This window comes from Amphimedon queenslandica, unplaced genomic scaffold, assembly GCF_000090795.2.
Source record: "Amphimedon queenslandica unplaced genomic scaffold, v1.1 AMPQUscaffold_13231, whole genome shotgun sequence".
Lineage (NCBI taxonomy): Eukaryota > Metazoa > Porifera > Demospongiae > Haplosclerida > Niphatidae > Amphimedon > Amphimedon queenslandica.
Window position 1 is genome coordinate 83,712 of NW_003546533.1, and position 25,750 is coordinate 109,461.

The 25,750-nt window shown below is 35.2% G+C and overlaps 4 protein-coding genes across 4 annotated transcripts; 1 reads left to right on the top strand and 3 right to left on the bottom strand.

The window, feature by feature from the left end:
• Positions 1 to 6: 6 nt before the first annotated feature.
• On the top strand, positions 7 to 3,037 carry LOC109584215 (ankyrin-3-like). The gene has a single exon (XM_019999874.1). It carries the CDS (start codon positions 108 to 110, stop codon positions 2,811 to 2,813), a length of 2,706 nt encoding a protein of 901 aa, XP_019855433.1. The 5' UTR covers positions 7 to 107; the 3' UTR covers positions 2,814 to 3,037.
• On the bottom strand, positions 2,850 to 7,039 carry LOC100633729 (alpha-actinin-3-like). The gene is made up of 11 exons (XM_003388568.3): positions 6,911 to 7,039; positions 6,787 to 6,851; positions 6,596 to 6,688; positions 6,169 to 6,249; positions 5,517 to 5,609; positions 5,101 to 5,201; positions 4,781 to 4,977; positions 4,357 to 4,568; positions 3,438 to 3,716; positions 3,127 to 3,247; positions 2,850 to 3,076 (listed from the first exon to the last, which is right to left on the bottom strand). Exons 1-11 carry the CDS (start codon positions 6,945 to 6,947, stop codon positions 2,997 to 2,999), a joined length of 1,359 nt encoding a protein of 452 aa, XP_003388616.1. The 5' UTR covers positions 6,948 to 7,039; the 3' UTR covers positions 2,850 to 2,996.
• Positions 7,040 to 7,108: 69 nt separating this feature from the next.
• Positions 7,109 to 10,239, bottom strand: LOC100633857 (E3 ubiquitin-protein ligase CCNB1IP1-like). The gene is made up of 8 exons (XM_019999875.1): positions 10,078 to 10,239; positions 9,891 to 10,021; positions 9,678 to 9,752; positions 9,390 to 9,504; positions 8,812 to 8,832; positions 8,617 to 8,731; positions 7,643 to 7,830; positions 7,109 to 7,415 (listed from the first exon to the last, which is right to left on the bottom strand). Exons 1-8 carry the CDS (start codon positions 10,160 to 10,162, stop codon positions 7,237 to 7,239), a joined length of 909 nt encoding a protein of 302 aa, XP_019855434.1. The 5' UTR covers positions 10,163 to 10,239; the 3' UTR covers positions 7,109 to 7,236.
• A 1,990-nt stretch (positions 10,240 to 12,229) lies between these two features.
• On the bottom strand, positions 12,230 to 25,561 carry LOC100633984 (uncharacterized). Its single transcript, XM_019999858.1, has 17 exons — positions 25,052 to 25,561; positions 24,106 to 24,569; positions 23,509 to 23,766; positions 23,009 to 23,321; positions 20,761 to 21,890; positions 20,576 to 20,619; positions 20,163 to 20,202; positions 17,004 to 17,143; positions 16,177 to 16,303; positions 15,663 to 15,736; positions 15,258 to 15,367; positions 14,917 to 15,068; positions 14,554 to 14,632; positions 13,658 to 13,942; positions 12,610 to 12,683; positions 12,523 to 12,556; positions 12,230 to 12,414 (listed from the first exon to the last, which is right to left on the bottom strand). The coding sequence occupies exons 1-17, from the start codon at positions 25,521 to 25,523 to the stop codon at positions 12,371 to 12,373; spliced, it is 3,840 nt and encodes a 1,279-aa protein (XP_019855417.1). The 5' UTR covers positions 25,524 to 25,561; the 3' UTR covers positions 12,230 to 12,370.
• Between the last annotated feature and the right edge of the window lie 189 nt (positions 25,562 to 25,750).

The following is a 25,750-nucleotide window of genomic DNA, read 5'->3' on the forward strand; positions in this document are numbered from 1 at the left end:
CGGTACACAATGCTGCCTCATCAGGTTCCACTACAGTGTTAAGATACATCATATCTCAGTATAATCTTGACGCTAACTTGCCTGATCATATTGGTCGAACACCATTAATGCACTCTTGCTCATCAGGTAGCATTAATGCTGTTGAATATCTCATTAATTGTCATAACAGTGATCCTAATATCACTGATCTCGATGGTATGACATGTCTTCATCATTCTTGTCGTAATGGTCATATTGACTTCACTCAATATCTCATTGAGGTACAGCATTGTGATGTTAATAAAACAGATGATGAAGGACGCACATTAGTACATCATGCTGCAAGTAGTGGTAATTTTAATTTAGTTCAGTATCTTATTACTGAACAAGGTTTGTCTCCTACTGCAGCTGATAAGAATGGCCTCACTGCTTTACATTATGCTTCCCGTACTCTCAATTTGCACCTTGTTCAAAAATTAGTAGTTACCCATCAGCTTAAACCTCATCAAGCTGACAGCAATGGTAAACTACCAATTCATTATGCTGCTCAATCTGGTGCTATTTTTATACTTGATTATTTTGCCAAGTCTTGCAAGTGTAATCTTAATCAAGCAGATGGTGATGGTCAGAATATTTTTCATTATTCATCTAGAAATGGCAGCTCAAATTTTATTAAGCATATCATCAGCCAGTATCCTAAATGCAATAAGTTGCTACATGCTGCTGACAGTATGGGTAATCTACCATTACATGTTGCTTGCCAGAGTGGTAATGCCCAATTAGTCACGTTTCTAATAGATGATATAAAGTGTGATGTCACAGCTACCAATAGGCACAGTAAGACTTGTGTCTCTTTTGCCTGTTCTTCAAATAATCTTAATCTAGTCCAGCTACTTATACAACAATACAAGCTTAATCCTTTTGCTGGTAGTAACTATGAATTTACAAAGTTACTGCATGAAGCAGTAGAAAATGATTGCGTAGATATACTGGAATGGTGCAAGCCGTATGGTGTAGATATTGCTAACTATAGTAGCAGAAACTCACACACATTAGCTCATTTAGCTGCTTATAATGGTGCATTAAAATTTCTGAAGTATCTGATCAATGAGTATCAGTGTGATGTTAATGCCACTGCTACTGATGGTAGTACAAGTCTTCATTTTGCATGTCAACGTGGTCATCTCTCAGCCATTCTTTATCTCACTACTCTCCCTCAGTGTAATGTAGCAGCTACCACTTTAGATGGATCTACAGTGCTTCACAAAGCCAGCATGTGCAGTCAATCTTTTCTAATACTCAAGCACCTGGTTGAGAATCATCAGTTAGATCTGTGTGGTGTGAATGATGATGGAATGGCTCCTATTCACATAGCATGTAGTAAGGGAAAGTTAGACTCTGTCCAGTACATTATAGAGCATTCACCATCACTGCTTGAACTGCCTGAAAGTGTTCACGGTCACACTCCATTCCTTATTTCAGTAATGTACAATCAGCTAGAAGTGGCTCAGTATCTTATTGGTAAAAATTGCAATCTATCTGCTTCTGACGATGAAGGCTTCAAGTCAGCTCATGTATCAGCAAACAACGGTCGTTTGAATGTGTTAAAGTATCTTGTTGATAATAATTATTGTGACCTCAATGCAACCAATCATCAAGGGCATACACCACTTCACATTGCTATACTGGCCAATCGATTTAAAATAATTGAATATATACTGAACAAGTCAACTCCTACAGTGACTGTCAACTGGCTTCGTGAAGTCAAATATTCATTAGACATTCCTCAAGACTTGCACACTACTAACCTCCACATTAATGCACAAGACCAAGATGGTAATACTCCTCTTCATCTTGCTTGTCAAAAAGGAAAAAAGAATGTTGTGTCACTGTTAGTAAAATCTTGCCACTCCAGCAGTTATTTTTTAATTGCTAACAAAAAAGGAGAGACACCATTACACTTGGTAGCTGCTGTTGGTAGTAATGGTGCTGCAAAAGCTTTGCTTGTTTCAGTCACTCGATCTCTATGTAGTGAGCTCTTTACTGCTCGTGATAATGAAGGATGCACTGTGTTTCATACAGCTTGTAGTAATGGTCATCTTGATGTCTTTCGATTTTTTTGCAATATTTATCCTGATGGTGTTCATGTGATAGATGATAAACAACGTGGTTTACTTTATGCAGCGTGTAAAGGTAGGGATATTGATATAGTAAAGGATCTCATTAAGAAGTATAAGCTAGATCCTGAATCTAAAGACATAGATGGTACTTCATGCCTGCACTTGCTAGCTGGAAGAGGCCATGTTGAAATGTATCGATATTTGAAGCATTGCATTCACTCTACTGCAATCCCTTATGACAAGATTGGTCGTACTCCACTTCATTATGCTTGCAGTTCTGGTAGGATGAATATGGCAATTTATCTCATAGAAACTTACTCCTGTTCTCCTGATGATCCTGATTATAATGGCTATACAGCAGTTCATGCAGCATGTGAATCTGGTAGCATCGAGTTAGTTCGCTATTTCTTAACAAATCTCAAATGTAATGCATACACTGAAACAAAAGAGCTACAAACTCTTCTTTATTTTGCTAGTAAGAGCTCTAATTTAGAGCTTGTTCGGTATCTGTTTGACGTCATCAAGATAAAACCTTGTCCACATGACATTAAAGTAGCTCAGTCAATTAATCCTGATTCATCAGTAGTGAAGTATCTTCAGAAAGTTCATGACAAGCTTCTGGTAGAGGAAGAGAGTAGGAAAACAAAGGAGGTGGATGTCACAAAAAGCTGGTGGAGCTCTCTAAAGACCATGGCACAGAATATTAGCAAATAGAACATTAATGATTTATTTTTATAATATAAAGCAATATAACATTGCATTGCATGATTTGCTTTTAAATTACATTATTAATATGTTTTCATGTTAATGAATTACATTACATTAATTTTGCTTTAAACTTTAATGCTATAATAAAATCAGTGAAATAAAAAACTATACTAACACAAAAACTGCTGTTCATTCCCTTGACTTCTTCCATAAGTATATTCCAATAATTATCAATAAAGAAAATGTCTGCACGATCAGAGCACCATCAACTAAACAAAAAATTAAAATCACTTTTAATGCAACATGATGTGTACAATACCTTCTGGGAGTCGGTAAGGAATATTGACATCATTGGGTATAACCGGTTTGACTGGTTCTTCAAGTTTTGCCAGTAGCCAGCCCTCATATTCATTACTTTCATTCATAGCAGCCAACCACAACTGTAAAAATACAAAATATATAATTACTTGTAAAAATTCCTTTAGCAAAATTTTCCAGTTTTTTGTTCCATCTATATTTCTTTATAAACAGGCAATTTACTTTTTAATATAATACATTTTGAATTCTAGCATCAGTTTTATCATTTGGGCCCATTCCCAATACATTTTACTCTTACATTATTTTACAAACCTCTTCAATATCTTCAACTGGTGAAAAAGAGGTCAAGCCAGATTTCCTTAACTGAGTGGCCATTTTACCTAAAGCCTCAACTTCCTTTATCAATTCTTTGTCTTCGTTAGCTCTTACTCCTCTAAACTCATGCAGCAATATCTGGACCTCTCCTCTTATTGGCGCTCCTCTTTTAGTAGCTGATACTATGAGCTGTCTACGTGCTGAAATCCTCTCATTTAATGATGCATATTGATTATTATACTCATCCAGTAAAGGAGTAGTTGGAGGAGGAGTATCCTATGAAATATAGAAATAAAAATGCTATCAGTTTTATTTCAGTTTTATTTCATTAGCAGAAATTATTAAAAATAAATCACTAAATATGCAAGGTTTCCCACAGGATTTTAGCATAGTGTTCATGCATGCAGCTTCTTGTCATTGGATTGCCAAGTTGCTTAAAAACCCAGTACTATAGTACAGAGTATTTGGACTAAAATGACTAGGAGAGAATTTTCTATTTTTATAAGTTTTCGTGATACATATACATGTTTTTATGTTGTGTAGCAAGTTTAAGCTGGTTCCAATCAAAATTAGATTTTTTACAAATTTTAAAAGTTACTCAGAAATTGGGCCAAAATCCCTGCAGGATCTTTGGCCAAATTTCGCCAAAAATGACTAGGAGAGAATTTTCCATTTTTATAATTTTTCCTGATACATATACATGTTTTTATGTTGTGTGACAAGTTTAAGCTGAGTCCGAACAAAATTGAATTTTTTACAAATTTTTAAAGTGACACAAAAATTAGGTACATGTAGATGTACATGTACATGTAGTGCTTGTCAGTTCATTAGCATGCTTTGTGGGAAACCCTGTACATACGTACTAAATTGATAATATTCCATGAATGTTAAGTACACAATAATAAATATATCATACCTCTTTCTGAGATGATGGCAATGGAGGAGTAGGTTCCTTCACTGGTGGTGGTGGTGCTTCAACTACTGGAGATTGCTCTATCACTGATACTGGCTCTTGTATTGGCTCTGGTTCTTGTATTGGTTCTGGTTTTTGTGGTTCAGCAAATGATGACCTCAACTGTGATACATACATCAGCACTGCTTCCTCCGATGGCTTAGGAACATTAACATCTGAAAAAAGAAAGGAAATGAATTACCGTATAACAGGTATATTGTTTGGGATAAATTCGTTCTAAGCAGGATTAGGGATTTTCATTTATCTTAGCAGCCATTTTGTACACACAGCATTGAGGAAACACTTTTTGTTCAAAAAATTTTGTTACACAAGAAATAAAACAAACTGGATACAGCAGTGCTTCTGGTTTTATTAATGTAGACCTTACCTTCTGGTTCTAGCAGTCTTGTTACTCCAAGCTTATCCTCGGCTACACTAAAAGCTTTGCCAAGGTTCTCAATGGGTTGGTTCGGATCACAAGAAGAATAGTCGAGGAGCTGATTGTTGTGGCTGTGAATGAGAGCACAGAATGCCATACCATCTCTCCAGCTCGTGTGGAAATTGGTAACATTCACACCATCGTACCTATAATAATAAAAATAAATGAAAACTTTCTTTTAGTACAAACCAAACTACGACAAAAGCAATTTTAAATAATATGTCATATACATGTATGTGTTTTGATGTACTTATACTTTCAACACATACCCATTGATCTGTGTTTGTGTCCAGTGTAATAGCTCAGCTTTTGGAGACTTGAATTGGCCAGTAGTACCACTCCCAGCATTAGAAGTAGTAGCACTTGCTACCTACAGATATTTACAAGTGAATACATGTCATATATGTTAAGAGTAATAATACAATACTGTTTTACCACACACAGTATTCTACATTACATAGAACTCTACATTAGGATTAAAGACTTGCCATCATGCTAATGCTATACAGTAATAGTTTTTGTCACCTTGTTTCCATCTCGTTTGCACTGCTAGGTGTAAATTAAGGTGTGAACAAGGTTGTAAGAAATTAAAAATCAATTTTTGATCTACAATGGCCATGATTTTATGGAAAATTAATTTGAGAGTTTGCAATCTTATATTAAAAGTGACTGTTATTATCAGTACCTGATATCGTAGAATCAGCTTCCATATAAGACCAAGGGTTAAGGTTTGATTTCCATCAGCAATACCACTACTAGTAATACCAACCAGATCAATCTAAAAATATATACATTATAAAACAAAATAATAATAATTCTACCATGCCTAGTTGCAATTGACTGCTTGATTTTAGCTTCATATATAACTTATTTACCACAGGGAGGTGTAATAAGTAATTTCCCGGGTAATAGGAGGTGTATAAGTAATTTCGAAGGCTAATAAGATTAATAAGTAGCCCAGGAAATTATTTATTAACCTCCTGCAGGCCTGCTTGAAAATAGACAACCTAGTGCTAAGTGTTGCTAGTAAACTAGTTGCTTATTTTTAGTACATGGTAGAATTTGGTTATACAACTCTGTGTCGGTATCTATGGTATTTATCATACTGAGGGCCTACAGCTGTCAGTATGATAAATGCCATAGATACCTCCACCTCATTGTATAACCTTTACTAATATGCAGTGCTTTATTACAAGTATTCCACAACATATTTCTATGTGCTCAAGACAAACTAAAGCCATACAATGATTACACACTCAAATTCCAATGTAATTCTGAGAAGTGTTGCTCTTAATTACTTGCTACATGATATGATTGTGAAATTATCTCTGACTCACTTTCTCTTTAGATTGTAGAAAGTCGATTACTGTTGTTATGTTGATCATGTGATGATTCCTTGTCTTCCCTTTCTCTCTAACCTAATACAAAAAGCCACTTATTATGTAACTATGATATTTGTTACTTTGAAGTTAAAAGTCAATATACAATACTAAAGTGCTATGTAAATGTACAAAACATGCCCCACAAATGAAAAACTGTGCAACATACAGACAAGGGCATGAAATTACATACACAATTGCTAGACTCCTCTATTGAGAAGTACAAAGGGAGGCAGAGGTGTCAGTGTTTAAAAAGGAATTAAAATCCATTTTTTCTTGGCACTGATGCTTTGATGCAACGTGACAATTATTAGGTGTGAACATATACTAGTTAGACGATGGTAAATAAGGTAGTTGGAATCAATTATTGGTAAATATATTTTACTAGTTTTGTTCCAGTCAGTATCTCAATGAGGGTCATTAGTTTCGAGCCATCACGAAGATCATTGAACAGATCAGTTAGCTCTTCCTCTCCAGCCTAGAATGAGAGAAGAAGGGCAGGGAAAGAAAGAGAGGAGAGATAGAAGAAAGAGGGTGACAGAGGTTTGCTTCTGCCCTAATCGATCCTTTTCTTACTGCTTTGAAGTGAGCATTGATCCATTTGGTGTAAGCAGTGGTTGTTACTCTAAGAGCAGACCGACCTATTGAGAACAATGGTGAACTGGTGAGATCTACCATTTAAAAAAGGACTCGCTCATACCAGCTTGCGTCTCAAGAAGATTATCAGGACCATCCATTATTATCTAAGATAAACAGAGAGTAGTCTGACGGAGTGCTGTCACAAAAAGATAAGAAAAAACTAAGAACCACCTCGTGATGTCACACTTCCTCTCATATCATCTCATGTGTTAAAACATTAATCATGATTGATTTTTAGATAATAGATTTATTATAATAACATAATAATAGATGAATTAAAACAATGTGATAATTATAATCATAGGTCCATTCTTATAAGACAAGCTCATAATAGTGTATTATACAATAGATTTCCAGAAGCAGGTACATTTGTAAAGTCAATTACTCCTAGAAGAGTCCACCATCATTAGGAGGAGGAGGATGAGGAGGGTACATGTTCATCATTAGAGGCTCTGGTCTAGTGGCATTTGAATGCTGGATGGCTCCAGCATTAAAGACAGCAGCAGCAAAATTAGGATCAACCTGTAAGGGATTAGCGGTACTGGAGACTGGGCCTACAGCAGTACCTGTGTATAAAATATAAAACCTAAATTAAGAGCGTTAAATATTAAACCATCTAACACAATACAAATTGTGTGAAATAAGTTTTAGCATTAAAACTACCAAGTGATGCATAAATGGGCTAAGCATTAACAAAAAGCAGAGTCAAATCCTAAATAAAAATGCTATAAAACTGTAAAAAAACAATAAAAAGTGGACATTCTACTTTACAATGTATAGTGTTTTTTTTTACCTTTATTAGTAGGCAGGCCTGGCCCTCCAGCATGTGGTAGTATTGGAATATTAAAAGTGGTAGATGGTCCAGTGTCAGAAGTTGGCTTTGTTATCGGAGGAGGTTGAGGTGGACGGAGGAAATGATGAGGAGAGAGTGGGAGACGAGTGTAATCTGTTTCGTCAAATTTATTAAGTGTCAATGTCCGTCTGTAATGAAAGTATATGTACAATTATATCATTTTGGATATGACTGTGAGTTATAGACCAAGAAAATTAGTAAATGTTGGCTCTTGTCCAGAAAATGGCAAGAATCTCGAAAATTATTTGTCGGAATTGGCTCAAACTTGCTACATAGCATAAGGATATTAATATGTATCAAAAAATGTAATAAAAATTGGGGATAATTTTGGAGCCATTTTTTGGAAAAATCATGGGCTATAGTACAGGGTATTTTTCAGATTTTGGCACATTTTTTAAAATGGCCATAACTTCAAAAATTTAAGTCAGAATCGGCTCAAACTTTCTACACAGCATAAGGATATCAATATGTATTAGAAAATGTAATAAAAATTGAGGGTGATTTTTTAGCCATTTTTTGGGGAAAACCATGGGCTATATAGTACAGGGTAATTTTCAGATTTTGGCTAATTTTTTAAAATGGCCATAACTCGAAAAATTTAAGTCGGAATCAGCTCAAACTTTCTAGATAGCATAAGGACATCAATATGTAATAGAAAATGTAATAAAAATTGGGGGTGATTTTTGGGCCATTTTTCGGAAAAAACCATGGGCTATAGTACAGGGTATTTTCAGATTTTGGCTAATTTTTAAAAATGATAACTCAAAAAATTCAAGTCGGAATCGGCTCAAACTTTCTATATAGCATAAGGACATCAATATGTATTAGAAAATGTAATAAAAATTGGGGGTAAATTTTTAGCCATTTTTTGGAAAAAACCATAGGCTATAGTACAGTAAAATGTCCCATCTTACCTCCTCAGTGAGTCATAGAGTGTTTGTAGTTTCTGGTACTGACGTCCTTTATCCATTAGCTTCTCAGACGACTCGTTGTATTTCAATTTAGTAGCATCCAATTCTTTACGAAGTGCTGCACAACAAGAGGATATATTATTATTATTATTATTATTATTTCATGAATTATACAAAATGTTTTAGCACAATAGTTACCTTCAGCTTGAGCCTTCACAGCTAAATGAAAAAAAAAATAACGATAACCAATATAAATTTATGACAAGCTCTGTAATAGTACAGTATACGTACATTAAAAAATAACACCTTCCTTTATACTATGGCTGCCACTGTGCATGGTGATATAATGATATTATAAATAAAATATACCTGACACTGCATATAACTACTACATGTACATGCATAAATCTAATACCTGAAGCTATAACTGCTACAAGTCATCCATGTATAATTGCATATGTATAATTACCCACTCTTGATATTGCTACCGTATAGCTGGAAATATTTGCTGGAATTTAATTTTGCTGTTTGCTGTTCATCATAAAAACGCACAATTTAATTCTGCAAAGCATTATAAGTGATGGGCGTATCAACAGTACACGCCTACACCAGCAAAATTAAATTCCACAAACATTAAAATTAGCTACATGGCTACAAAATTGCAAAATATAATTCCCACAAACTTTTCCAGCTATACGGTAATGTAGTCTTGCTATAACTCTTGCATGTACATGTATAATTATTTGTATATTTGATAGTTTTCTTTTCTTTCCTACCAGTGAGCTCAGCTTGAGTCCGTGACATCATCTGCTCGTAGTAGCTCTCATTCTGCTGTAACTTCTCCTTCGCTTTTGAGGAGCAATACTCATGATATAACTTCTCTTGATGTGACTAGAAGAAAAGAGGACACGATGACATTGCAGGAAATTTTCAAAATTTAAGTAAGACTGTAGACTATATATTTACAAAAAAAAAATTCCATTTCTGCACATGCAAAATTTGATAATTCACTTAATACATTATTAATAATAATGTATTAGTACTTAATTAATACATTAGTTAACCTGATAGGACCAGAAAGAGAGGCCTCTTGCAGCAATCTCCATTATTATTTCAGGCCTCAAACCAGCAAGAACCATCTAGAGAAGGGGACAATGCAACTGTTAATTAATACGGAAATTAAACTTTGTGCTAGCCATTTAAATTAGTTTTGATGATGCCAAATGTAATTCAAAAAATGCTATTTTTGTTTTGGCTCATCCCAATCAATCTCTTACTGATTTATATTCTTCTGGTGGTTGGAGATCAACTCTAGTGATATCATGGTTTCCAGGAAGCTGGGTCTCACAAGCAGGGCAGATACGGCCCCTACTGAACTCTCTCTCGGCATCTTCATCACAGAACACATCTAAAAGAGAGGAAAGTAATGGCTCCCCACAGCAGCTGCTAGTAGGTTAGTCTTACGAGAGCAAGAGGTGACCCAGCAGAAGTTGGTGAGTCTTTTTCGACATTTCTTAAAGTTACAGACCAGAGAGTCATCCGTAGCCATAAGGAATCAAACTACTAAACCAAAAAGACAACAGAGCACACACTTCCACGCTGGATCCCCGCCACTAACTAATTAATTATTAATTAAGGGGACGGAAGGTTAAAAATAAAATTAATTATGCATTATGTGGGCGGTGTGCGACGTATCGTGGCAACTGTAACCTAGCAACAGTAACTTAGCAACTGTAACCAAGCAACTGTAACTTAGCAACAGTTACATAGCAACTGTAACCAAGCAACAGTTACCTAGTAACTGTAACTTAGCAACAGTAATTTAGTAACAGTAACTTAGCAACTGTAACCTAGCAACAGTAACTTAGCAACTGTAACCAAGCAACTGTAATTTAGCAACAGTTACATAGCAACTGTAACCAAGCAACAGTTACCTAGTAACTGTAACTTAGCAACAGTAACTTAGTAACAGTAACTTAGCGACTGTAACCTAGCAACTGTAACCTAGCAACTGTAACCTAGCAATAAAAAAATAATTCTAAAATTAAAATTATTTATTTAATAAAAATTAATATTTTAATATAAAATTATTTAATAGTAAAAAATAAATAATGTAAATTAATAATAATAATAACAATTTTTAAATTTATTTTAAAATTTTTCTAGTTTATTTTCCATTATTTTTATTATTAATTTTTTTATTATTTAATTTTATTAATTAAAAAATTGTTTAATTTTTTAATTTTAATTTTAATTTTTCTACATCTAAGTGTTTGTGTTTTAAACCTATTTTCATTTTTTTAATTTTATTTTAATATAAAAATAATAATAATAAAAATAAAATTAAATGAATTTAAATTTTTTTTTTAATAAAAATAAAATAAATTAAATTAAATTAAATTAAAATCATAAAAAGCAAAAAATAATAAAATAATGAATAATAATTTTTTTAATTAAAAAAATCATTTCTTTTTTATTTTTTATTTTTAAAATTTTATTAATTACTTTATTTTTAATTATTTTTTTATAAATTAAAATTAAATTTAAATTATTTCTTAAATAATTTAATTTTAATTAATTCTTAAATTAATTTTTTTTAAATTAGTTTCTTTTTAATTCTTATATTTATTTTTTATAATTTTTTAAAATTATTTTTTAAATATTTTAAATAAAAACTTAATTATTATGTGGGCAGGGTAAAGACGGTAACCTGGCAACAGTAACTTAGCGACAGTAACTAAGCAACAGTAACCTAGCAACTGTAACTTAGCAACAGTAACTAAGCAACAGTAACCTAGCAACAGTAACTAAGCAACAGTAACCTAGCAACAGTAACTAAGCAACAGTAACCTAGCAACAGTAACTAAGCAACAGTAACTTAGCAACAGTAACTTAGCAACAAGTAACCTAACAACAGTAACCTAGCAACAGTAACATAGCAACAAGTAACCTAGCAACAGTAACCTAGCAACAGTAACCTAGCAACAAGTAACCTAGCAACAGTAACCTAGCAGCAGTAACTTAGCAACAGTAAGCTAGCAACTGTAGCTGGCGCGCTTGCCGCTCGGTACAATAATAAAATGGCGGTAGTATAAGAAAGGAGTCCTTTGTGTCCTCTGCTTTTTAACGGTCTAGTTTGTCCATAGATACTACATCTATGACTTGAGGAGGCGCTCTATCGTAGAAAAATGGCAGCTGAGGAAAGACGTGTAGCAAGCGAACAGATCGGCTACTCGCATTGTAATATCAGCAGTAATGTCATGATGGTAAAGGTTTCTGAAGTTGAGGAACTCCTCTTGGGTTCTAAAGCTAAATATCTGACGGGGGCTGGTTTTGGGAGAAAGAAGATCTTGTGAACTACTTTCCACAATAGGAGAAATTGAGACAGAGTAAGCTTTAATTGACTTAAATTATATACAGTCAGCTCAGCATGTTCAGCATGTACCAGGCATTCGGTGCATAAAGCAGATGCTGTGCCATGCAATTCACCATTGCATTCAAATGCTCTTGAAAAGTTCATAAAACATGAACTTTGTTAATGATCTGGCAACCCAGCCCCACCTTGAACTTAGTAAAAATGATCAGCATAGTTCTTAATAGCTAGAGCTAGCCCAAATTGCAAGTTTTTCACTATTGACACATGGAATAATTATTTTGCCAATTTCTGCTATTTTACACACACATTACTTTAAAATGATAATAAAAATAAGTGTTCTATCTCAGTTGCTGTTAATTTTATTTATTATTTATTTTCTTGCTACTCTTTCTGCTGCTTCATTTGAAGGATTCTCTCTGACGCTTCTACACAAAAAAACAATACTAAACATCAAATCACTCCACATACATGTACATGCCAAGAGTAACGCTTATAATTTATACTTCATAAAAACATTATTTTAATGATCTTACTTGTTGCTTCAAGCCACTTTAAATGAGCTTCAGACTAAGAGAAAAAGAACATAATATAAAAATATTATTATAATTGTCATCCTAAACCTCATCGCCGTATGTTAACGATATATTCTTTGCTACTGACGAGTTCTGGTCTGATGAATCAGTTACATCAATACCTAAAAACAATACACTGATAGTAATAATTATGAACAAGATCTATAAGCCACAAAACAAGGATAGAACGGCCTCCTGTCCAAGTGTCAAATACTGAAGGCTCAGCCCTTCAGGGTTTCTCACAAAGCATGCTAAGTGAGCTAAACAGTATGCTTCATGAGCTGACAAGTATTACAGACTTTACAGCATATTTTATCATACTTTGCTAAAGGAACTATCGCCAATTATTAAAGACAAAAAATTCCTTACACACAGCACAAGTCGTTACATATGATCAGTCAATAATACGAGTGCTAGACTCATTAAAAAGTAATTGAATACCAACAGTACCATCCCTTGACATTGATCCGACATACTTATACCTTTTTCATGTAGGAATGTCAGCGTGAATGAGGATTGATTACAATTCTATACCGTGTTTGTGACTGCCAGGTGTGATGACAAATACAATGTAATTGTGTACAAATGAACCAGCAATATTATACATGTAGGTACATGTACATGTACATGTACATGCCATAATTACTATCATATTACAGATAAAATTAACACAAAAGAAGTAACCCGAGACTACAAAGATATAACTGAATTTACAACACAATAGATAAACAGGACTGTTATGGAGCTGAGACTAACTGACTTTCATTACTTATTCCAGTGTTAGTGTGGGAGTGCTGTTACCAGCTGTATAGGCTATCAAGAATCGAGATGCTTTAAATTGCATCTAATTCTCTGCTATTTCTCTAAACAAACAACTCTCACTATCTTAACACTTCACCAAAATTTAATCAGTAAATACGCAGAACACAAATGCTGACATACTACAGTATGTACCATATAATTTTTACTGGATGTCATATTTCATTGATACACAGTAAAAATAAAAACTTCACACCCTACTTTACTGTAAAACATTGCACCCATTAAGGGCCATTATGATAACTGTTGTGCTTAGCGTAATTATTATTATTATTACCTTGACTTCTCTCCTCCCACATTTTAACACTTTTACTCAGAGACTGTGTCCCACTAGCTTCTGATGATTGAACAGAGACAGAGAACTCTTCCAACTGTTCCTCTTCATCTCCTTCCTCCTCCTCCTCCTCCTCCTCTTCTTCTTCTTCTGATGAAGAGTATTCACTGGAACTTGGTTGAAATGCTTTGATTCTCTCGCTGACCATTCCTTTGTAGCCTGATACTAGCTCAGTGTTGGCAATTAGCTTCATGTCGTCAAGTTCATCATGTTGAAAATATAACGAATCTACAAGCATTAGAATAGAAAAAAAAAACAGCTAAATTTATATACATGTACATGTATGTGTATGTATTTTAGATAGAGATTCCAAAGTACATGTACATGCAATACCGTTAGTCTTAATATAATACATCTACAATAATATCTACAACAAAACATATGTATATACTCCATGTACATGTATTGTCCATTATCTATTCTTGTTACTATGCATAGAATGCCATTCGATAGTAACACAAATGAATGAGTGATTATGTATAATGTGCTTTCTTTGTGATTTCATTCAAGTCCCACATTAAATGAAACCATATTTAATAAGTTTTTATTTAGGATACACGCACATGTACATACTCCTCTTGCTATGTCATTTATGCCTGGAGCATTTCCAGGCTGGGAATTGAGCTACAAGCGCTCTTATTTCCTCTGTATTTTGATGAGAACAAAATATCTTAAATGCCACAAACATTGAACTATACGGATGATTGCACAGTCATTTGAATCACTTGCTACTAAAACTCCAATTAATCAATCTGAACTAAGTGAGTATATTGAATTGAACAGCTATTCTTGTTGACATTATTTCTATTAATTATAAGTTAAGGAGTTAATGAGCTCACAAGTGCTTGGCCTCTTCTCCAGTTTTCGCTCCCACCATTCCCTGGCCTGAGATGCTGACTCCATCATAATCTTCTCCTCCTAATACAAGCACAACATGAAAAGGCAAAACACACAATAAAGTGAATAAACCATGTATATGTACATGTACATATACAATGATAAACTGTTGGTGAAACTCATATAACATTTAAGCCTCAGTTAAGAGAATTATTGTACATGTATAGTATTGGTACTTTTTTAACCATCAAATACTTAGCAACATTTGCTATAAGCTTTTACTTAAATCATATGCATTCCTAGTTAGCCTATATACTATACACACAGTGGTGACCTGGTGATCTATACATGTCGTGTTGGTTTACCTCACGTGTGACTCTACCAGCGTCGGTCTCTTCTGAGGTTTTGACGGCTTCTTTGTCCGCGTCAGTTTTCGTGACCATTTCCTTGAGAGCCGTAGCCATCATCACAGACTGGTCTCTCCTTGACTTCTTAAGAGCTTCATTAACAATAGTATCTAACGAAAAGTAATACAGTGAGAAGTAATTGGAAGAAAGAGCAAGAGAAGAAGAGAGAGGAGAGAGAAAGAGAGAGGGTAGGGGGAGAGAGAGGGGATACAGAAAGAGAAGACATGTACATAAGAGATGTGAAAGAAAGGGTAGGAATACTATATGTACTACAAGTACAAGTACATGTACATGCATACCAGTGTAATTATTTGACCCACTGCTGTCACTGCTGTGATCATGAGATATTCTTCCCTTTGATTGGAGAATACTGTCTATATGGCTTGACTGCAACTTCAAACCAACAATTCTGAGTAAAGAGAGGAATGAGATCATTCATAGAGTCACATAAAAGTAACATAAGACCACACTTCATTATTATAATTAAAGCCATAACAGTACTCTCTCTCACACACACCCTATTCTACCAGGAAAACACAACATATGTCATCTCCTTTCTGCATATTAACACATACACTACACTACTATCACTATTATGACATCTTCTTCTGTGTAATACATTACAGTATCACTATTATCATTAATATTAATACTGACACTTTATTGTTACGATTACGTCACTATAGTGGATAAGGTAGACTCACTCCAATTGTCGGTCTAATACTTTCTTGGGAACTTCAAGCTGCTGATGGAGCGGCAATACAAGATACTCTCCGACCTAATTACAATAAAGATTAAATTAGAAACTGACAGCAACAAAGTCATAAACAATTAGACACAGACTTTGAGTAATCTACAGTTATTATGAAGGAATTCTAAACTTGTACTTTTAAAGTGCCACTATACTAGGATTACTGTAGAGGCTTCATCACCAGAAAACATAAATATATATGTACATGTACATGTTACTATGGTGAGGGATAATCTGATTGCTATACCACAACACAAAATTCCCACTTTACAATAAGTACATCCATTCAGTGAGTAATGTATATGTACATGTATATAAACAGAACCAAATTTGATCTCAAGTACATGTACATGTACATAACTGGTGACTTGGGTGTACATGTAGTTGCATATGACTATTGTAATGATGATAGCACAAGGTCTTACCATACAAAGCAATCATGTAATAAAGATTATAGTATTACTAACCTCCACCCATCCAGAGAGCCACATGAACTCCTGTGCTGCACTATACTTGTAGACATGATCGTGAAAGTGATCGCTGGTGGATCTGATACGTCTGTACGTGTCCTCCTCCGGGTCTGATATGATATTACTAAAAGTAACAATAATAATTCATTTTTATGGTGAACAGGAAGATCTAAAATAACTGTTAATGGTATCAGGTAATACACACACATGTACACATACATGTGTGTCATCAATGCTACTGGAAAATATAATGCTTTTTCTTTGTGACAAAATGGCTTACCTCATGCATTGTAAACATGGCCGGAGCCACAAAATTAAAAGTGGCTCGGCCAAAATTCTGAATTTAACAAACAATAAATTGGCAATTGCAAATAATAAGGAATGAGAGAAAGAATGTAAGCAACATAATCATAAAGACAATGTTCAGAATTTACAACTGTAGCTAACTACAGTTTACAGTCTATGGCTTTAGTGCAAATTAGTGGTACATTCACTGTACTAAATACCAAATTTATTAATGTAATCACTAATTTTTATTAATGTTAAATAATCACGACAGGCCACACCTGTTACTTTTTTGGCTGAAAAAGTGGTACGGCCAAAACCTTACTGGCCTTACCGGTGGCTCCGGCCATGATTGTAAAAGTAACTAGGATAATGTCATCATTATTATTATCTGGAGTCATTATTAAGGATGGGTGTGTATCAGCATATGCTTGAGGCACATACATTGTAGCACACCTCATGAAAATAGTTACTGAAACAAAGCAATAACACTGAATATCATTATCAAAAAATGTATTTTTTATTTTCTATTATTTTACCTAAAGGCAAAGTCGATGATGTCAAGAGCTGTTTTGACTTTATACAAATCAGTAGCTTCCTCTCTCAACGACTCAAGACTTTTAGTCAAACTATCAGTGAACTTTTGAAGCCATTGTGGAGTATGAGTTGGAGCTACAGACTAAAGAAAGAGAGAGAGGAGAAGAAAAGAGAGAGAGAGGAGAAGAAAAGAGAGAGAGAGGAGAAGAAAAGAGAGAGAGAGGAGAAGAAAAGAGAGAGAGAGGAGAAGAAAAGAGAGAGAGAGGAGAAGAAAAGAGAGAGAGAGGGGAGGGAGTAACAATATGTAACACCAGGAAACAGCTGTAACAGTATTATACTAACACATTCCAACCACCACCACCCCCCTATCATTAATCAATTAATTGTATCAACATTTCTTAGAATACCAACAATAGAATTAGTTAATGAAATTACAAAAAGAAACAAAGAAATTTAAGGAATACAATGTACACAGGACATGTCTACAAGAGTCTCTCAACAATAGAGAAGGTGTTCGTAACGTATACACAATATTGGAGAGCATCGGAAGCGTGTGTAACAAGAACAGCATCGACTTCCTTTAGCAGCTGCTTGTATTCGAGTTCATTACCAGCCACAGCAGAGAGTGCATCGGTTGCTAGCTCATCGGTGTCCATCGTAAAAGCACTCATGGTTATATTGGCTATCATGCCACTGCTTATAGCGGTAAAGAAAGGGCTTATATCAGGGAGGTATCTGAGGACAAAGGATCCTATTATGTCAGGAAGTGGAGAGTAATCTGAGGCGTGGTAGAGGAGATGAAGCCTGTCACTGTATTCAAGATCACTTGACTCTAAATCAGAGACAAAACCAGTGTCCATGTCTGTCTTCAACTTTTTTGATACTTTTTCTAAGGAAGAGCTGATTCTTTCCATAGTGTTCTTCAGGTTGGCAGATTTGGAGCCAAAAACCATCCCAGCAGGTGTAGAGGAGTGCCTCTCTTCATTCTGGTCACCACTAGTAGGCCCTCCAGCACAACCCTCTGTACTGCTATTACCCACTGTACTGCTCTCCCTCTCTATGTGGGTTGATAGGAAGCTACTGATAGACTGGACAGACTCATCCACATTGACTAGTAGACTGGTGAGCTTCTGGAGCTTGCATATAACCTCATTGCAAAGCTTTTCATTACTCCCAGCCATCACTAAAGGCAGTAGTTTAATAGTCTCTCCTGTATACACAACTGTTTGGACAGACTAGCTAAATCTAGCTCTTATATAGAGAGAGGGAGTGTGGGGGTGTATCACAATAACAGGAAGAGGTGTGAAGCTGTTTCAGCAATTTGCATAATGGACTGTAATTTGAACTAAAAGTCTATGATACTATTTCCTAGGAATGTCTGTCTTGTAAGAGTTGTCATAGCACACAAGCTGAATATCAACAATCAATTTATAATATGACGTTTGGTGAGCCTTCGATTGACATATGAAAAAATTAATAGCTCTTTTGATAACAGGTTGTCATCATTAGCACATCATTCAAGGTAGTCTGCTCACAGCTTGTACCAAAGGACTGTGAACATAACAGAGTATATTGGCACCATCCTTGTGCACCAAATAAGATTAATTTTATTAAAAATTTTTATTATGAATTGCAAAACTTTAGCAGCCTACACTACAGCATCATGGCTATAATAACAATTAATAATCAGGAGTACTATACATGCACTCTTTTATAATGCATGTACATATGTACATGGAGCAGTAGTTTTCTCTTTTTACACCATGTGTACCTGTTAATGCGTCTACTTGTGAATAGTCTAATCACAGTTGATACACACTTTGCACAGATAAACAAAATATTATGATCAGCTGAAGAGAAACAGGCATACCCTAAACCTGCCGGCTATTAGTTCCCAAGTGTGATGGGACTATAGGCCACTACGCAATAGACAGTCATTACTTTAAAGGTATCTTCCTTGTTGTCACTATCTGGCAACATATACAGTTTAATATTGGAATTCAGGCAGGGTATATCAAGGAACTTGGTATAGTGCTCATGGAGCTTCTTGTTAGTGGATTGTCAAGTTGCTCTAAAAGCGGGCCAAAGATTGACCCTGTACTATAGATAGCACAGGGTATTTTGACAAAAATTACAAGGAAAGAATTCGCAATTTTTATAATTTTTTCTGATAGATATACATGTTCTTATGTTGTGTAACAAGTTTGAGTTGATTATCATCAAAATTGAATTTTTTTGCAAATTTTTAAAGTAACTCAAAAATCAGGCCAAAGTCCCTGTACTATAGTACAGGGTCTTCGGCCAAAATTCACCAAAAATGGTTAGGAGAAAATTCTTCGTTTTTATAACTTTTCTGATACATATACATGTTTTTATGTTGCGTAACAAGTTTGAGCTGATTCTAATCAAAACTAAATTTTTTACAAATTTTTAAAGCTGCTCCAAATGCTATGTACTGTATTGTAGTGCTTGTCAGCTCATGAAGCTCATGCTACTTAGCTCACTTAGCATGCTTTGTGGGAAACCCTAAATGCAGGTCTGTGCTTTAAAACTATTCTTACAATGTGCTATTGACTGCTAGTTTCAAAATGCCAACGAGCGATCCAACACAAAAATATTATGCACCAACTATTTGCTAATAAAGTAAAGTGGGAGGAAACAATAATTAGAATTTTCAGAAAGGTAGGTAGCTATTTACGATAATAACAAAATAGCTATAAACAAGAATGTTTGTCGACGAACAACCTCTACCCACTAGCAACAAATAATACGTGTACCCATACAACAAAAGATATACAAAGTAGTTATAGGATGAATCGTACAACTTGGAAACTGCTGAAGCATTCATCTCTACACGCTAGCAATGCAAAGGCTTACATGTATATACCACATACATGTATATATACATTTATACAAATGCATGTAGACATTGTATACCAGCGCTGATACATGTATGTAGTTACATATGAGGGATTTATGTACATTAGATGAATGATTTCATGTGAACAGTTTATGACGTGTATCCTGCATAATTCCAGTGACATACGCATCAGTGAATGTATTGTATGTAGAGATTGTGCTTTGAACTTATGTACATGCATACTACTAGGAGTGGAAGTTATTTATTGTAAAGATAAGAAATCAAAGGTAAAATGACTCACCGTATTGCTTTGTATGTGAATGAGACTGTCATCTTTAGACCTACAGAAAAACAAAATGAATAAAATACACACGTGGGAATTTTAAAAAATAATTAAATACGAGCATGACATGAATATCAAGAGTATCAAGTATCGATTCATTTCAACAATAACAGACGCTTCCCAGAATGGAATCTGAGGATCCTTTTAAATGAAAAGAATAAGCGCATGTCAATAGAAATCACATTAAGCACATGTACATGTAAAATAATAAACATAGTTAATAATAAACTATTAGACAAAGTGCTACATGCACTATAGAACACAGAGATAAAAAACAAGAGCAGTATATTCGACTACATGGAGCAATGCATTATTTTGACTTTTAGGATACACTTTCATACAAGGCATTACATGTAATTATTATCACTTACTTTCTGCGATTCATTACAGTGACACTGGCAAACTCATCAATATCCTAATTAATTAAATAAAAAGTAATAAATGAATGCTTTGAAAATACACATATAAAATTGCCTTTTACTTTTATATACACAGCACATTTAAATGTCATTATTTACAAATTACAATAATTACTGACTATAATATAAGTAAGGACCTTTTCATGCCTCAGGTAATTAAACTGTGTAGACTCAGAGAGTGTATATGATCTTCCTTTGGGTACCATCACTTCCTCTTCCTCTTCCTCTTCCTCCTCCTCTTTCTCCTCATGATCCAGCACTATAGACACTGACTCTACTAGCGATTCATTCACTGCTTCATCACCGCTCTCTACAGCATCATACTCTACAGCATCAGCTATTGGAATGCTATCAGTAACAACTCTCCTCTCTCCGTCTCCCTCTTCAACATTTGTCTCTCCCTCCACATTAATCCCCTCCAATTCATAGTCCACAGATTCTCCTCCTCTCTCTTCTAATTTCTTAATGAAAGAGGCAACGGTGCCAGAAGCTACTGGTCTAGTACGAGACGACATATTACCCCCAGGGGAGGATGAACGAGGAGATGAAGCCAAAGGATCCACAGAGTGACCTTCATATAACCTGGTCAGTTTCTGAACAGCACTAGGAGGCCCAGTATTAGTAGAACTAGTAGCAGCTTTTACTCCAGTAGTAGAGCTAGTATTAGAGCTGGTTTTTGCTTTATTAGTAGTGCTCAATCCAGTACTAGTCTTTGTTTTATGTCTAGGGCTCTCTTTGGCTCTACTGGAATGAGAGGGAGATGATGTGCTTGTATTAATAGTGTCCCCTTGTTTGTCCCTAGAGGGATCAGCTTCAATGCTCTGACTCTTCCTCTTCTTCCCTCTACTGGGAGACTTGGACTTCCTCTCCTTTTTCTCCTTCCCTCTCTCTCTCCCTCCTCTCTTATGCTCAGGAGTCCGTCCTTCAGGAGTAGCAGCTCTCTCCGGAGTACCGGCCTTGCTTCCTCTCTGGCCCAAGAACAGCATCTTAGCGAATTTAATCAGTGAGAAGTCACTTGTCGATTTCTTCCTGGATATGGTGATTGGCTCCTCTGGTTTCTCTATTATCTCGTACTCTTGAGACAGCGAATGGATGAGGGGGGAGGGGTGGGAGGGAGAAGGGTGAGAGGGAGAGGAGTGAGGGGGAGGAGGAGGAGGAGAGAGTGAGGCTCTGATGACGTCGAGTGGTGGTTTGACCGGTCTGACTTGCTGTATGGATCTTTGTGGGGACCTCCCCTCTATTGAATGATATCGCTTCACTTTAGGAGCTGAAATAAAAGTAATAATAATAATAATAATAATAATAATAATAATAATAATAATAATGATGATAAATAATGATAATAATGTTTATAAATAGGAAAATAGTGACAAAGATAAACATTTCTATTCTTGCATTATTATTATTATTACATTCCTTAAATTCCTTTGTATAGGAGTGATATGAAAAGAATGGCATAAATTAATGGCATAATGTCATGATCATTAATTATTATTCATTGGTGCATTTCTATGAATGTCATTATAAACATATGCCCAAATAAGGGCAACAATGCCAAGCAGTCTAATATTCTATTAATAGTAACAGAATGCTCAAAGTTCATGACCTCATTGAACCAAAATAGACCAGAATGACCATATTAGGTAAAATAGGAGAAAATAAAAAAGTAATGCTTATCAAGTACAGTAAACAGCCAACCAGACCATGAATCATGAAAATGAACAAATTTTAAAAATAGTAACACATTGAATTGTGTAATGGGTACATTAAAAATAATTAATAAGAAAACCAATTGGCTATATACAATGTTATGCTTTATCTAAGTTTGGTATACTTTGATTTCTAACTCTATTTTATCCTTGACTTTAAAACTTTCGTAACTTTAAATAATATTACATTAGATCCCCATATATACGTACATGTACATCTATACACATGCAAAACAATTAATAATCATAATTTCTACCATGCCACCTTGCGATTGACCAATCAGATTGCAGTATTGGAGGTCAATTATTTTTCATATTAACCTAGCTCGTAAAAATATAAACCTATCTCGTTAAATAATTAATTGATTGGCAGTTTGGTGCTCTACGCTTATGCTCTTATTTGTCCATTTGTCAAGTCTGGTTGATTCTTTACTGGCCTAGCCTGTTAGATATGTTGTATGTATGTCAACTGTGGTCTTATTATCAGCAGCTGGTAGTTGTTTTTCAAGTGTCATGGTAGAAGTTGGTTATACACCTCGGTATCGGTTTCTATGGTATTTATTAACCTCGCGACTGCGTCGCTCGGTTAATAAATACCATAGAAACCTCTACCTCGGTGTATAACCTATACATATTTGCAACTATAGATGCATGTATTATCCTATAATTCCCTTACCATTTACTGGTCTCTGTTGCTCAATCGCTTTAGTCTGAGTTGGTGCAGTATCACTATCATACAAGTACGATACGTCACTAGTTGGTATCACGTTCAGTTGAGGATATCGCGTCTGTGGATCAATAGAATAAGCCGAGGTCTTCTTCTGGAGTTTCTCTGGAGTCGTGGACGTGAGGAAGTGATAAAGAGCCTCCCTTTCCTCAATCAGTTTTAACGGAGTCTCTTCTCCTTCGCAGAATTTTTTAAACATCCAAGCGGCGTCAAATCCACCGAGAAAACCTCGGGCTAGTCCAGAGCCTGTGGGCCAGAAGGGCTACAGAAAGAAATTGAGACAAACATAAAATTGTGAGCAATGTAAAGTAGAGTAGCATCATAATACATATAATATATGCATGTTTGCTATTCAGTGGTTAAAGCAGTCAATAGGTGACAATGTACTATTAAGTTGTAACACTGTCAATAAAAAATGATTTTAAAATATTTAAACATTATGCACTTACTTCCAGTAAGCTGTCGCCGATCTGACACAATAAAAGTCTTTTTCCTTTCCTCTCCAGTATCCGACTTGCATTCACCGAAGCAAACAGAGATGTGAAATCAAAAATGGCCACGTCGTTCTCTCCCCTGTGATTGCTGGCAAACTGTAGCCCCCCCAGACTACCTTTAGTTGAATAAGTAGCTGCTTCTTTAGCGTAAGTCTCCAGTGAGGTCTGACTAACGTTTCGCTGTGATAATAGCATGTCTGGATCCCTGTAGTCCTAAAAGAAGTGATACCAGTTGATACAGTGTGTGAGAGAAAGGGAGAGAATGGACATACAAACTGTGATGAACAGATGGTGCTTGACAGTAAAATGATAATGAAAAAAGTATTGTTAAATTTTATGATTCGTTCTATACATTTGCTAAAATTAGTACACAGACTAAGAAATGTATTCATGAACACACACACACACACATGTTGTACGACCATTTTAATGCATAGCTTATTAATCATAACAATTATCTGTAATTGTACTATTATACATGTAGTAGTAATCATCAAATTATACAATTATCATAGTTCCATTTATTCATTTAAGTACACAAAGTAGACTTACTCTTTTGAGGACACCTTTCTCCAATAGGCTATTCTTCTTTGCAGTCATCACAAAATAATGTGTTTCATCTTTATAATAAACAATATTCTCTAGCTCGATCCCGTGAGCTTCTTTCAGATCATTAAAGAAAGACTGATTGTAAATATAAGAGACTCCGCTGATCTCTTCCACAGCTTTCTCCTGTTGAGTGTTCCCGTTCACAAAATTAACAGTAATAGCAATGGCTAGTTTAGCTCTGAACTCTTTGGTCTGGAAGCCTCTCACCGAATACTGCTTACCATCAGCTGCTATTATAGCATCATAGGTTTTAGAGGAGAGTTCATTTGTGTCCGGCGAGACAAGAATCTTCCAACCGGTTGAGTTGCTCTGTGGCTCAACGTAGTCTTGAAAGGAAACAGGGAAGTACACTTTGACCCCAAGGAGAAGGCATATCTTTAGTAGTACGCACTGTAGTATCTTAATACCTAGAAATAAACATAATTTATAAATTATAGTAGCTAAATGTATATGACATTAAACTCAGTGATAAAACAATGATAAAAATAGCAATACTGAATTAATGCATTTTAAAAAGTATTGCTATAAAAGGACATGAGATTAAAATGATTGATAAACCTCATAAGCAACAAACAGGAAATTTGGTTGGCCACTATCTACATACAAACTGGCTAACAGCAACCACACTTTCAGTAATAGATAATCAACCAATAACAATCTATAGGAACATGATGCATGAATTACCTATTGTAACTGTACATGCATATATATATACAGTATATTGAGATAAATTGACAATATGAGAGTTGCAAGCATCAGTTTACATATTTTTTAAACTCTATAAGCAAAACCAAGCACCAACATACAAGAATACAATACTGCCCATGTTCAGAGTTATAATCTTAAGTTGTTAACACATTATATATTGCATCATGTATACAAAACCCACCAATATGATCAATCGCTCCAGCACAGAACTTTCCATAGAATTTCTTAGCTCCGAGGCTCTTCAAATCATCGATTAGAAACGGCCACAAGTGAAGGACGTTATTACGAGAGAAAGAAGACCTCTTCTCAACCACAAACACGCTTGCGCCTAATAGAGAAGCCTCTATAGCAAAACGAAGACCAACAGGTCCAGCTCCTACAACCAGTACACGCTTCCCCCTACAAGAGGACCCGTTCCTGTACTCCACCATTGAGGCTCGCTTGTCTAACAACTGCCAGAGAGCCTTACAGCGCCATTGCTGGAGCTTCTCTTTCATAGAGGCGTAGAATCCCTCATCTTCGCGGTACGGGTCGAGGTCTATTTCATTGCAGAGGCTCTGAAAGGAAGATATGATCTCTTGTAGGTCAGTGGCCTCTGAGAAACAGGTGAATTTGGTGAGAGATGGATCGTTGCTTTCTTCCATAGCTGTCATCTTGTAAGTTTATGCAATTAACAGTTTACACGTGAATAGGTGTGGCTTCCGGATTTATTACCAACATGGCGGACTGCACTATTTCTTTAATTTCTCTTTTTACAACTATCATTTTAGCTTTAAGATAATTTTTTCTACTTTAGCTACTGTAAGGATTTATATAGCACTTAATATAGGTTCAAATCTTGATTTAAAAGTCAGGAAACAACTGTTGATTTTTTTTGCTA